Source organism: Trichosurus vulpecula, chromosome X (assembly GCF_011100635.1).
Source record: "Trichosurus vulpecula isolate mTriVul1 chromosome X, mTriVul1.pri, whole genome shotgun sequence".
Classification (NCBI taxonomy): domain Eukaryota; kingdom Metazoa; phylum Chordata; class Mammalia; order Diprotodontia; family Phalangeridae; genus Trichosurus; species Trichosurus vulpecula.
In genome coordinates this window covers 44,654,903-44,669,039 of record NC_050582.1, presented here as the reverse complement: position 1 = coordinate 44,669,039, position 14,137 = coordinate 44,654,903, and the positions used below count along the sequence as shown (strand labels likewise).

General features: G+C 44.6%; 1 protein-coding gene across 1 annotated transcript in view; it reads right to left on the bottom strand.

Moving 5' to 3' along the window:
• The window catches only part of ENOX2 (ecto-NOX disulfide-thiol exchanger 2), a 287,911-nt gene extending 274,502 nt beyond the window's left edge, over positions 1-13,409 (bottom strand). Inside the window, exon 1 of the mRNA XM_036740042.1 lies at positions 13,091-13,409. Within this exon, the coding sequence (XP_036595937.1) occupies positions 13,091-13,409 (319 nt within the window). The remainder of the gene's footprint in view (positions 1-13,090) is intronic.
• Between the last annotated feature and the right edge of the window lie 728 nt (positions 13,410-14,137).

Below are 14,137 nucleotides of genomic sequence, written 5' to 3'. Positions count from 1 at the left end.
TATCCAATCTGTTGCCAGTTCTTGTCTTTACTACTTTCACAACAGCTCATATACATCCAGGATAAGTGTTAAGTTAAACACTGATAAGTGTTTAACAACCAGCTTTGGGGGGGGGATCCTTAGGACATACTTTTAGGTTTAATCTACATTATTAACTTTTTATCCATCATTTTCTTAAGGCTAGACAATCAGCAAAACAATCAACCAAGCCCTGATCGGTAGCTTTCACAGATTTCTGAGTTGTAAATGCTCACACTGAACATTTAAGAAGCTGCCCCCAGCACACCCCTGGGGGGGGTGCGCTTTTCTCCCCATTCACAGAGTCCCTCCTTACCTCAGGCTTTAATTATTTCAGTAGCCTGCTGACTGGTCTCTCCCCGTCCTCCAGTTGGATGACAAAGGGACCTTCCTAAAGCACTGATCTGATTATGTCACCCCCTACAACCTCACCCCTAGTCAATAAATTCCATTGGCTCCCTGTGACCTCCAGGATTAAATACAAAATCCTCTGCTTCACCCTGAAAGCCCTTCCTACCTTTCTAGGCTTCTTACCACTCTACTCTGTTCCACAGCCTCTACTCCCAGGGACACCGGTCTTCTGGTTTTTCTCAGAATCCAGCATGTTCTTTTTCCGCACTGACTGTTCCTCAGGCCCAGAATGTCACTTATTCTAGATGTATATGAGATGTTGTGAAGGTAGTAAAGTCAAGAACTGGCAACAGATTGGATATGTGGGCTGAGTGATAATAAGGATTCTAGGGTGACTCTCAGTTTTTGAGCCTGGGTGACTAGAAGGATGGTGGTGTCCTCAAAAGTAACAGGGAGCTTTTTTTCATAATAATTCTAAAATTTTTAATATGATAAATGTCATATAGAGAAGCCCACATAGAGGAAAGCTAATTTCCTATCCTTTTCTATCCTCATCACTGCCTGAGCTTTTGCTCCTTTTCCCCTGTATACATCTTGTGTGTACAAGGTCATTTGCATGTAGTCTCCCTCATTGGAATGGGAGCTCCTCAAGGGCAGGGATTGCCTTTTGACTCTCTTTGTATCCTCATTGCCTCATACGGAGCCTGGCACTTCAGAAATGTTTGTTGGGGATGATGCCAATACTGAATAAATAAAATGAAGATGATGATAACAGTTAAGCTAAACAGAGGGGAGGTGTTTAAGAGGAAATGATCACATGTTCTATACTGGACATGTTGAGTTGGAGATGTCTGTGAGTCGTTCAATGAGAAACGTCCAATAGACAGTTGGTAAAGTGGCATTGGAGCTAAGGAGGGAGACTAGCCATGGATAGGAAGATCTGAGAATCATCTGCATAGAGATGAACCCATAGGAACTGATGAGGTCACCAAACAAGATAGTATAGACAGAAAAGAGAAGATAAGGGGAGGGAATAAGAGAAGGGAATAAAGCACTTATATTGTACATACTATGGGTCAGGCACTGTGCTAAGAGCTTTACAAATATTTCATTTTATCCTCACAACAACCCTGTGAGGTAGGTGCTATTACTATCCCCATTTTACAGATGAGGAAACTGAGGTTAAGTGACTTGCCCAGGGTCACACAAACTTGTAAGTTTCTGAGGTCAGATCTGAACTCAGGTCTTCCTGAGGCCACCACTCTATCTACTGCACTACCTAGGGGCCTCTAAAAGTTTAGGAAACAGCCTTGAGGGCCACCCACAGATAGTAGATGTGATGTGGATGAAGATCCAGCAAAGGAGACTGAAGAATAGTCAGACCAGAAGAGAGAGAACCAAGAGGCACACAAAGAGAAAGGAGAGAGTCTTCAGGATGAGATGAGATGAGTGTGTCAAATGAGGGCCAAATGCTGCAGAGGTCAAGAAGCATGAGGACTGAGAAAAGGCTATTCAGTTGGTCAATTAAGAGATCAGCCGTACCAGTGGAGAGCAGTTTTAGTTGACTGATGAGGTCAGAAGACAGATTTTAGAGGAACTGTATGTTTAGAAGAGAGTAAGAGGAAAGGAAGTGGAAGCACGGAGTATATACAGTTCCCCACCCCCAGGAGGTTAGCAGAGAAAGAGAGGAAAGGGATAGGGACTACATTAGTGGGAAAGGTAGGACTGAGTGCGGGCTTTTGGGGGATGAGGAAAACATGGGCATGTTTGTAGGCAGCAGGGAAGGAGCCAATAGATAAGGAAAGATTAAAAATTAGAGGCTGAGGGGGGTGGGCAGTTTGTTAGGGAAAATGAGAGGGAATGCCCAAGGAGAACTGTGTTTGGATTAGAAAGAACAAAACAAAAATGGCTAACAGGAAATTAACACCCAATATAAGGAGATCCTAAGAGTACCTACATTTCTTCAATGGGTTGAAATCATGAGGCCCAGACAAGCTACATCTCAAAACTGGGGGAAGAAAACAGGAGGCTGTAACTGATGACCAACTGAGAGTAATCTTTCCAAGACCAGAAGGAACAAGAGGGGCATTATAGAACTGAAGCACAGCAAGTGTTGCCTGATTTCGACGAATATTTAGAAAAGGAAATGGTAATCCCAAAGAACTAAGATGGCTTCCTCAAGAACAGGTCATAACAGACTAGCTTCATACCCTCCCTTGACCAGGTTACTAGACTAGATCGTGGGAATTCCATGGGAATACCCCTTTTGGGGGGGGTATGTATGTGTGATAATGATATTATAATAAGCCTCTCTACGTCTTAAGTTCAGTCTAGATCAGTTCTTTACTCTTACTGCACAGGTGCCTACTTAGGGAAAGTCACTTCTATTGTTTTGGGTTCCATAACCTGTTTGGGCATCCTGGTGGTGCTGCTTTCTGATTGGCTGAGTATTGTAGGTCCTGTATGAGACTAGATGGATGTGGTTGTAGTTGAGTACATGGACACACCTGCTGTTTCTGTGGGAAATATGAGAAATGGGTCTGGGGGAAGTGGCTAGCTAGAAGCAGTGTCTGGGATCCCATCACATGGACACGCCTTATGTTCTGTGAGAAATATGAGTTCATGGAGACACCTGTTGTTCTAATGAGCAGTGAAGCATATATGAAGTTAGGATATCGAGTGGGGGGGGGGGGGAGTAAGTGGCTAGGTAGGGGTAGTGGGCCTGCTGTTCAGTGGGGTCTATCTTTATTAGGATTCCACCATTCCCGTCTGTCTTCCCTCTCAAAGACCTAGAAAAAGCCATGTCTTCACTTACTACTTCCACTTTCTGTCTTGTCACTCACTTCTCAACCCCTTGAAGCCTGGTTTCAAACTTTATCACTCAGTTGAGATGGCTTTTTTCCATAATCATCAGAGATCTCTTGATGGCCAGGCCTGGAGAGCCTTTCTCAGTCCTCATCCTTCCTGACCCTTTCCTCTCAGTTTCTTTAGGATGCCTCTCCTCCTACCTGGCTGACTACCCCTCCTCAGAGAAACCCAGGCCTTTGTATTAGGTCTTCTTCTTTACACAGCCCTTTGATATCAGCTTCCATGGGTTCGATTTATCATCTCTATGCAAATAACATATATATGTGTGTGTAAATATGTATATGCACATATACACGCATGTTTGTATGTGTGTGTGTCTCCACCAGCATGTCCTGTAGGCATCTCAAATAAGACACATCCAAAAAAGAAGTCATTATCCTTATTTTTATTTTTTTAAATTCTGAATTAAAACATACCAAAAATAAGCATTTTCCTAAACACAGAAGACAAAAAGAGGATTTTACATGATAACCACTTCACACTGTTTGCTTTTGCTTAAAGAGCACAGAGCTAATTCTACATGCTACTTACAAAATTATCCTCATCTATGCTTTCTTCTAACTTCCTTTTCTTCTGTTCACTTTTTTGCATTCATTTTTAAATTAATTTTTTTGATTAACCAGAATCTGCCTTCTCCAGCTCCTTAAGTCTGTCAAAGTTATTTGTCTTTACAATGTTATTGTTCTCCTATACACTGTTCTCCTGGTTCTTCTCACTTCACTCTGCATCAGTTCATATAGGTCTTCCCAAGTTTCTCTGAAATCATCCCCTTCATTTCTTACAGCACAACAGTATTCCATCACATTCATATGCCATAACTTGTTCAGCCATTCCACAATTGATGGATACCTCTTCAATTTCCAGTTCTTTGCCACCACAAAAAGAGCTGCTGTAAATATTCTTGTACATTTGGGCCCTTTTCCTTTTTCTTTAATCTCTTTGGGGTATTCTATACATTTTGAAAAATGTTTCAGTGACCATTTTTTTCTTAGCAACATTATTCCTAACTCTCCCCACTTCTCACAACTCCCCCCCCCCAATTAAAAACTGTGAGGAAAAAAGGGAGAAGAAGCCTTGTAACAAATAAGCATAGTCAAGAAAAATGAGTGGTTAGGTCCATAATGGATGCCTCTTTTCTGTACATTGTTTCCATCACCTCTCTGTCAGGAGTGGGGGGGGTGACATGCTTCATTCACCCTAAGTCTTCTGGAAACATGATTGATAAGAGTTCTTAAGTCTTTTGAAGTCATTTTTCCTTACAATGTTATTGTCATTGTATAAACTGTTCTCCTGGTCCTGCCCATTCCATCTTCATCAGTTCCTACTCCCCAAGATCCCTGGAAATTCTCTTTCATATACCCCAATTTGCTCGGCCATTCCCCAACTGATAAGAACCCCCAGATTCTAGTTGCTTTTCTTTTCTTTTTCCTTTTAACACTGTCCCCTTCAAGGATAAGTAGATTTGTTTTGCTTGAGAAACTAGCTTGCCCCTCCCCAGTATTATCCTCCCTTTTAACGACCCTTCCCATCCCAGCTTGTTTGTGTTGAGTCTGATATTTCTAACCAAACTGCTATTTCATTACAGATCCATTTTTCCCCTGGTAGGATGATCCTTGGCTTTGGAGAATAAGTAAGTCTATCTTTGCCTTATGGAATAATGTCCTCCAAGATCTCTCCTTTGGAGTGGAAGCTGCCAGGTCCTGGGTGAAAGCATAAAAACTGCTTCTTTCTAGAGGTTTTTTTCTTTTTATTTCTTCTTTTTTCTTTCTTTTTCCTCTCCAAATTCTGGATAGGACATGCTTGAGACTTTTCCTTTTGGGGGTCCTTTCATGAGGTGACTGGTGGATAGATACTTCCTACCTTCACTTTGCCCTCTGCTTCTTCTCTGGCCAGTTGTCATTTATTGTTTTTGAAATAAAGGGGTCAGGCTTTTTTTAATCATGGTTTTCAGGAAGTCCAATGATTCTTAAATGATCTCTCCTTGATCTGTTTTCCAATTCAGTTTTTTATAGCTTACCTTTTTTTCTATTTTTTAATCTCTTGATTTTTTCTAAATTTTTTTTTGTCTCATGGAGTCATCATTTTTGTTTTGTCTGTTCTAGTTTTTAGGAGTTTCTCTTCAAAGCTATTTATCCTCCTTCCAATTCTTTTCTCTAGAACTTTGATTTGATTTTTTAAAATATCTTGCTCATTTCTTCCAGGTATTAATATAGTCTTTATGGAAAATCCATTTTTCTTTGAGTCTCTGCTTACAGTTGTCACAGCATTACTCATTCCTTTTAGATCTACAATAGTGTTTTTTGAATACTGGTTGGGGTCTTCTTTGGCTTGCTTCTCTCTCTCTCTCCCTCCCTCTCTCTCTCTCTCTCTCTCCCTCCCTCTCTCTCTCTCTCTCTCTCTCCCTCCCTCTCTCTCTCTCTCTCTCTCTCTCCCTCCCTCTCTCTCTCTCTCTCTCTCTCTCTCTCTCGCCTTAGTTCCTAAACTGAGGCTTTCTGCCCAGGCTAGGCTCTAGTACCTGCTTATCTTTGGGTGGGGTGGTGGAGCCCTTGCTTGGTCTTGCCCTGAGTCATCTGGGTTCCTAGGCTGACTCCTACCTCTCAGGGATACCCCCACCCCAGAATCACTGAGGTTCAGAACCCTGGATCTTCAGGGCTTCTATGGAATCTCAGAAGAGAGTGCCTGGAACCTCGGAGACCCTCAGCTGTTCTAGTTTCTGCTGCCACTGCCTTGCTACTGGTCTGGCTGCTGCTGGGGCTTCCAAGGTCCCCACCCAGGGACTTTTCTGACCTCTCTCTGGTCACACTAGGAAGTTGTTGCCTTATATGCCTGTTCTGGTACTGGTCCTGCTGGCAGCTTCCTTTCCTATTGCATTAGAGCTTCTGGCTGACTTTTGGGGCACTGCTGGCCTAGAAGTCACTCACAGTTGTTTCTTCTTGGATTTCTGGATCATTATCTGGTCCAAATTTTTGCTGGAGTAGGTGTTTGGGAGCCAGGGGGTCTGGCTCTGATGAGAAAGCCCTCTTGGCAAGAGGTCTGAGCTCATTCTCTTTCCCCCAAACTTAACCCTCTTCCTGACTTTCCAGTTTTTAGTGAGGGCTCCACTATCCCTTCTAGTCATCACCTTCATCCTCTACCCTTCAGTCTCCCTTACCACACCTAGCCCTTTAGATGCCAAGTCTTGCCAATTCTATCAGCACATCACCTCTCACATCTGCCCCCTGATCCCCACTCATGTGGCCCCAGGGCCTTCATCACCTCTCACCTGGAGTAAGCACTAAAGAAAGCCTTCTAACTGGTTTACCACCTCCCATCTTTCCCCTCATTTGCCACCCAGCTGCAAGTGATATTACTAAAACACAGGTCTGCCTATGTCACTCCACAGCTCAGTAAACTCCAGTGGCTCCCTAGGACCATGAAGATCAAAGACAACCTCCTCTGTATGACATTCAAAGCCCTTCCCAACATAGGTCCGAGCCACCTTTCCAGTCTTAGTACTGTATACGTTGCTTCCCTTCAAGCCCACTATAGTCCAGCTGAGGTGGCCTTCCTCATGGAACATTCTGGCTCCTATCTCCATGCCACCACACAGACTACCACTGCACAGGCCACCACTGGTGGCAAATAATTGAAAACTGAGGGGATGCTCATCAATTGGGGAATGGCTGAACAGCTGTGGTATATGAATATAATGGAATACTAGTGTTCCATAGGAAATGATGAGCAGGTGGACTTCAAAAAAACCTGGAAAGGCTTGTATGAACTGATGCAAAATGAAATGAGCAGAACCAGGAAAACATTGTACGCAGTTTCAGCAACATCATGTGATGATCAGCTATGAATGACTCAGCTCTTCCCGGCAACACAATGATCCAAGACAAGTACAAAGGACTCATGAGAGAAAATGCTATCCACATCCAGATAAAAGAAGTGATGGACTCAGAATGCAGATCGAAGTATACTTTTTTCATTTACTTTACTCTTTCTTTGTGGTCTTTTTTTCCTTTTGATCTGTTTCTTCTTTCATGACTGTGACTAATATGGAAATATGTTTTATATGATAGAATATATGTAACCTATATCAAATTGCCTATCATTTTAGGAAGAGGGGAGGGGAGGGGGGGAAGGAAAATTTGGAACTCAAAATCTTGTAAAAATGGATGCTAAAAATTATCTTGACATGTAATTGGGAAAAAAATAAAATACAATTAAAAAATTATATGTGTACCTGTTGTCAATCCAGACAGAATGTAAGCTTGGGAACTATTTGGGGGAGGTGGGTTGTGTCTGTTCCTTATACCTAGTACACTGCCTGTCTCACACTAAAGCACTTAATAAATGCTTGTTAACTGGCACATACAAGTTTGGCAACTACATGACCAATTCCACTTCCCAACTGTCTCTATCACATTAGTACATATGTCCCATTTCCTTTCACTTTTCCAACCCTGTCCCCTCAGGGAGGAGAGATTAGCATTAATATCTTCATTTTGCAGAGGAGGAAACTGAGGCTCAGAGAGGTCATGGTAACCCAGCTAGGCCTTGAATCCAGGTCACCTGCTTTCTAGTACAATGATCTTCCCCTACAAAATGTTGCCTGGGAGCCATGCTTTCAAGGAATTGATAGTTGATTGGGAATGAGAGAACATTTTCGCGCCAGCCACGGTCTGATTTTTATTATGGAGCACAGGAGAGGTCCCAACAAAGAGGGAGAAATCACTTCCAATGGGAGATCATGGATTTCGAGTTAGAACACCTCCAAAGTCCCTTCTAATCCAACCCTCTTTTTTACAATGGAAGAAACTGAGGCCCAAGGAGATTAGGTGATTTTCCCAATGTCACGTAAGTACTAAGGGGAAGGGCCCAAGCTTGAACACAGGTCATCTGACTCCAAATCTAGGACTTTCTGTCCTGCAAGGAGGCATGGAGAATCCAGCACCTGTTGGGCCTTGAAGGATGGGCAGCATTTCCACATGTGAAGACTATCCGGCTGCTGGAGCCCCAAGCCTTCTGAGATGTGGCCCATGTTATATGCCAGGTTTTCTAAATCAAAGGCAGTTTGTCTTGAACACAACCACAGCCCAATTCAAGCAGGAGTATCAGTAAGACCCTTTTCTCTCCTTCTCCCTCCTCTCCTCTCCCCTTACCTCCCCTCTTCTCCCCTCCCTTTTCCATAGTAGGAAGCCCAGAACAAATGAGGAGAGAGGTGCCATCCTGCTACTATGACGCACAAGTATAACAAGCTGGTGTTTCAGAGAAAAATACATTTCGGTTGTCATGCAGAACATTAACACTGCAACATACAAACATGGCTATAAACTGTTGCAACTATATCCTAGCACTATAGATAAGGAAACAGTCTTCTCAAATCATTTGATAAGCATGCACATATTAAGCATCTACTGTTTGCAAGGCATCATACTGAGCACTGGAGATATAAAGATCAAAAGTGAAAATGATGCCTGCCTTCAGAGAGCTTATATTCTACTGAAATGTCCTTCTTCATAGTCTTCTTCTTAGACTGAGTTTAACTCCACATCTGGAACAGAGTCCCAGAATTCTTTTTATTTCCCAAGATCTTATCTCCAATTGGGTTCCCCTAGACTCTTTTTTTTTAACCATTGCCTGAGCCTGGCACTGTCACCTAGTGGTTCAAATATAAAGTCTCATGTGGAGACTTTAAACCATACCCCAAATATTTCCAATAACCACATTTATTTCCAAGTCTAGTCCTCCCTGGGCTTTTCACTCTGGACCAACACGTGCTTCTCCCTTGCCCCTTTCGGTCCCATGAATGACCTCAGACCCCAATAACTGGAAGAATTTCATTCCTCCCCTTAGTCCTTCCAACCTCTAACGCTTGGCTCAAAATCTACTTGGAGACTTGGATCTAGGGGGTAGGTGAGAAGGCGAATACAGTAATAAGAGTACTAGATTCCAGGGCCACCCAAATGAGTTTCCCCTCAATCCTTACCTTGCTATGTGACCTTGGGGAAGTTGCTTCCCATCTCTAGATCTCCTGGGTGATCTCTAAGGTCCCTTCCATCTCTGACACTGGAGAAGCCTGATGATTCAAAGCTGAGAGCAGTATGCTGTCTGGGTATGGAATGTTTAAAGACCCATCTGCCCCTATCTACAAAATGCATTTACCTTAAATGTTGTATATGTTCATGTTGGGAGATCCTCTACCTGTATATCTGTACCAATATTATATGTCTTGGGCCATAGGCCCTGGAGTACAAGGGCTCCACCTGTTAAATGTGCCTTGGCACCATAGCCACCAATTAACAAATGTCTTTGGATAAATAACCATAAAGTTCTTTTCCTCTTCCTTTTATTTACCCAGTCCTCCTGGGGGGTAGGGAAGGAAAGAGACAAGCTTAGAGGATATGCCTGACTTCCATGTATACCCAAAACCAAATGAAAAGAAAATCAGAGGAAAGAAACAATAGCTTAATATTTCTCTAGAATTTTAAAGTTTGCAAGGGGTATGTAGGGTGTTTGGGGAGAACTGGCACCTCTGGTGTGAGGGCTGCTCATCACCATTAGTATCCACTCTCTTGGTAACCCAACTCTCACCTGTGGTTCCAAGAAGCTATAGCATGCACAGTGGAAGCCACACGCTGGTAAAACCATCTTGGCAGATGGGCTAAACCAGGTTGACAGTAACTGACAGGCCTCAAACCCATAGGTGAGTTAGGAGGATATCTACCCCAAGTGTGTGAAGACTTCCCCCAGTGGAATGGGCAGATGAGAACAATTTGTTCCAATAGCCATGAAGGCAGCTAAAACAGGCATGGAATGCTTAGAGCTTGGTCAGATATCAAAGATGCCAAGATCATCCACTCCATCACAGGCCATTGTTGGTCATCTAGACTTTTGTCTTGCTACTGGGCTTCAATGATTCAGGAAGAGAGTGAGGCTGATGACTTTGTGCAACTCTGCCTCACTTAAATCCAATTTACGAGCAAGTCAAGATATCACTCCATGATGTCATTGGTCCTCTTTGAAAACAAACAACAAGGTTTGCAAAGTGCTTGTGGATATTATTTCCTCTGATCCCCACAACAGACCCATGAGAGAGGTACTATTATAAAGTCCATGCTACAGATGAGGCTTCAGTAGGTGCTTAATAAATTTTTGTTGACTGACTTGTACAGAATCACACAGTTAGCTAGTAACAATCTGAGGCAGGACTCAAACCTAGGACTTCCTCACTACAACTCTACTCCATCTACTATGACACACTGCCTCTCCACTGGAAGAATTAGAAGGGAAGCCAATAATACTAGATCCAGTTTTGCTAGTAGTTGACAAATTGTAAAGTGATTTCTTTTCAACATTCACACAAAGGCAGAAGCAATGGAAAGAGCACTGGCCCCAGAGTTAGAGGATCATCAAAAGCTGTCTTTGGAATAGGAGCTATATGACCTGAGGCCAGTAACTTCCCCTCCCTGGGCTTCAGGTGATTTGACAACTGACTAGGGGCAGGGATACAACGAAGTGCTCTATGCTGGAGGTGACATGAGAGCTGAGCTTGGAAGGAAGCTGAAGATTCTAAGAGGAAAAGGGGAGGAAGCAATACATCCTGAGCACACCATGCATTCTGGGGGCAGAGGACAACCTGTGGAGGGCATGGCTTCATGGGGGTGGGGTTTGGGATGCAGATTTCCAGCAACTCTGCATGAAGGGGAATAATATAAAATAAGTCTGAAAAGACAGGCTCAGGTCACACTATGAAGGGCTTAAGGGTCCAGGCTAAGGAATTCGAATTTTATTCCAGAAGCAACGAGAAATCAATGAAGGTTTTTGATGGGGATGTGTGACCTGGTCATACTTGTGTCTTAGGAAGATGATGTTAGCAGCTATAGGGAAGGTGGACAGACTTGTGACAGCGAGACCAAAAAGGAGGCTACTGCAGTAGGCTGGGTGAGAAGTAACAAGGGCCAACCCCAGAAGAATTGAAATGTGAATGGAGGGTTATAGGTCATAGAGGCAGAATCCACAGGAAAGACTTTGCAACTGAGAGGACATTTAGTGTGAGGGCAGAGTCCCAGATGACTACGAGGTTATCAACCTGGGTACCCAGCAGCATGGTTATGCCCTCAACAGAAACAGAGAAATCTGGAGGGGGGAGGCAGGGAACAAGATAATGAGCTCTGTTTTAAATATGGTGAATCTGAGGTGCCTATGGGGTTTCTTGGTAATGCAGGGCTGGAGTTCAGGGGGAAAATGGACATAGAGATGTGGGAGTCATCTCCATAGAAATAATTGAACCCATGGGAGCTTATGAAAACACCAAGTCAGGGGGCATAGGGAGAGATGTGAAGAAAGCCCGTGACAGTGCTTTGACAAATTCCTCCAATTATTGGAAGGGAGATAGATAGATAATGGTCCAGCAAAGGAGCTTGAGAAAGAAGTTAGAAGTGTAGGAGGAAAACCAGGAGAGAGCAGTAATGTAAGCCAAGGAAAGATAAAGTGTCAGGGGGAGGGAGTGGTCCACAGCGTTTGAAAGCTATAGAGAGGTCAAGAAGGAAAAGGACTGAGAAATGGCCACTGGATTTACCAATTAAGATATAGTTGGTGACCATGGAGAGAGCAGTTTCAATTGAATTGTGGGGTTGGGAGCCAGATTGCTAGTAGATGAGAAGTGAATAACGGAAGGTAAGAAGTGAAAAGAGTATAGATGAATATTACTAAGTATGAGGATAAGGGGAACAGAGATTCATAGAATAAGGAGTATGAAGGGACTTCAGCAGCCATTTAGTCCAACGTATCAGTATATATTTGGTCTAGCCAACCATAGGGTCAAGGGTTGGGGCTTTGAACAGAAGGAAATGAGGCTAGGGCAAAGGTGATGCCCTGGGAGAAGAAGGAATACATGGAGCAGATGGCTCAGTGTATAAAAAGAATAGGTTTAGGACTTGGAGAAGTAAAGCAGAGGGAGAAATAGGAAGGATGTTTACCGAGCAGAATTTCAGAATTCAGAATAATGGAGCTATGGGGTAGGTGATGGTGAGATCTAAGGTTATAAAGTCCATCCCTGCAAATGGTTGAAGTGGAATGAGAATGTAGGTCATGAGATCTGGGCATGTTAAGGAAATAGGAAGCCAGGGTGTTTGGGAAGAAACTAATGCAAATATTGATGTTCCTGAGGAGAAGTACAGGGGGTTGAGGTGAGGAGGAAAACTAAGCCAGGTACTGAATACTCTTGAGAAAGGTGGAAGAGTGAACTACAGCCCGTTCCATGACAGCTCCAACTGCAGAATGATAGTGTGGTGGAAGAGGGGTTTACAAGTGGCAGTAAGGAACAAAAAGTACGTTTATACCTACTGGCCCTTTAAGTGGTAGGAGCCAGGTTTCCCTGAGCACAAGATGGAAAGAAATGTGAGAGTAAAAGTCCGAGGGTGAGGCAGATAATATTGAGGTTGACAGAAATCGAGGGGACACAACGCGAGAGACGGGTATCAAAGGGCAAAACGTGTGGAATTGGAATGGGGAGCTTCAGTCTCCAGATCCAATACAAATAAACTAGCTGTGTGACTTTGGGCAAGTCTCTTGCCCTCACTGGACTCCAGTTCCCTCCTCAATCTCTGAGGTCCCGCCCAGCTCTCACGCTCCGGGCTTCCGACACGAGGGGGGGGGGCGGGGGAGGGAGGGAAATACTAGAGGCTGCCCCCGCCTCTCACTAGGTACACGTGGGCAAAGGAGGGAGGGGCAGTGCAGAACAACTTCCCCTCCCCTCATGTCCCTCCGCACGAGAAGGGGGCGGGGCAAGAGGGGTGTGGCAAGGCCCCGAAGCCCCTCCCACGTGGCCCCAAAGGTCCCGAAACCCTCCCTCAATCTCCGGACTGACCTCCAGTGCTCGGGCCTTCGAACAGATAGCCTTTGTACATCTGAGATGACAAGGACAGGCCCGATGGCTCGTGGGCAGCCTGCGCCCCCGACGCCGTGACCCCGCCGGGGGCCGCCCGAAGCCCCGGGCTGTGCTCGTGCCACTCTAGACTCCGGTGTTCGGCCCCGGCCCCGGCCGTTACCGCCGCCTCCTCGGGCCTGCTAGCCGCTTCCGCGTCTGCCATTGGCCACTGGTCACTAGGGAAGCCGAGGCACTTCGCCACCGCCCCCTGGGAAGTGTAGTTCTCTGGGGCTCGATAGGCAGAACTTTCAGAGCACATCTGGCCTGGGGATTGGTGGAGAGGCCTCTACTAAGCAGGGAGGATTTGGGGAGATGTAGTCCACACCGCGCTCGGGATCCCTGCCCCTGCTCCACTTCCCTACGAAAAGACCAGAGGGTCAGAAGACGTTCTGGGTGTTGTAGTTTTCACTCTCATTTCCTAGTAAACAGAGGCTGTGTGTCTGGTTGCTTGGGAAGAGCGGGAATCAAGAGTCACATTTCTATAAGGCGTTACTGTTTACAAAGTGCTTCCTTCACTATAACCCTTCAGGGGACTTGACAAAGATCACACAGTTTACAGCCTGTGTGTGAATCCCAGCTGTGCCATCTACTTCCTTCGTGACCTTGGGCTAGTCACTTCCCTTCTCAGCCTCAGTTTCCTCAAATGTCAAATAAGGGGTCGGATTAATCTACCTCCACTATGTCTCTTGCATCAGACTCTTTCTCTACACTCATAGTTACCATATTAGCTCAGGTCGTCATCCCCTCCAGCCTTTGCCACAGCTTCCTAAATAGTCTCCCTGCCACAAATCTCTCCCCATTCTAATCCGATCCAAAGTAATCTTCCTTAAAGGGAAATCTGACCAGTTGACTCTCCCACTCAATCAACTCTGTGGCTTCCAGCTGCCTCTAGGATAAAATAAAAACTCTTCTGTTGAGCCCCACACAACCTGACTTCAGCTTACCTTTACAGCCTAGATATTCCGTCTCCCGGGCACTCTGCATTCC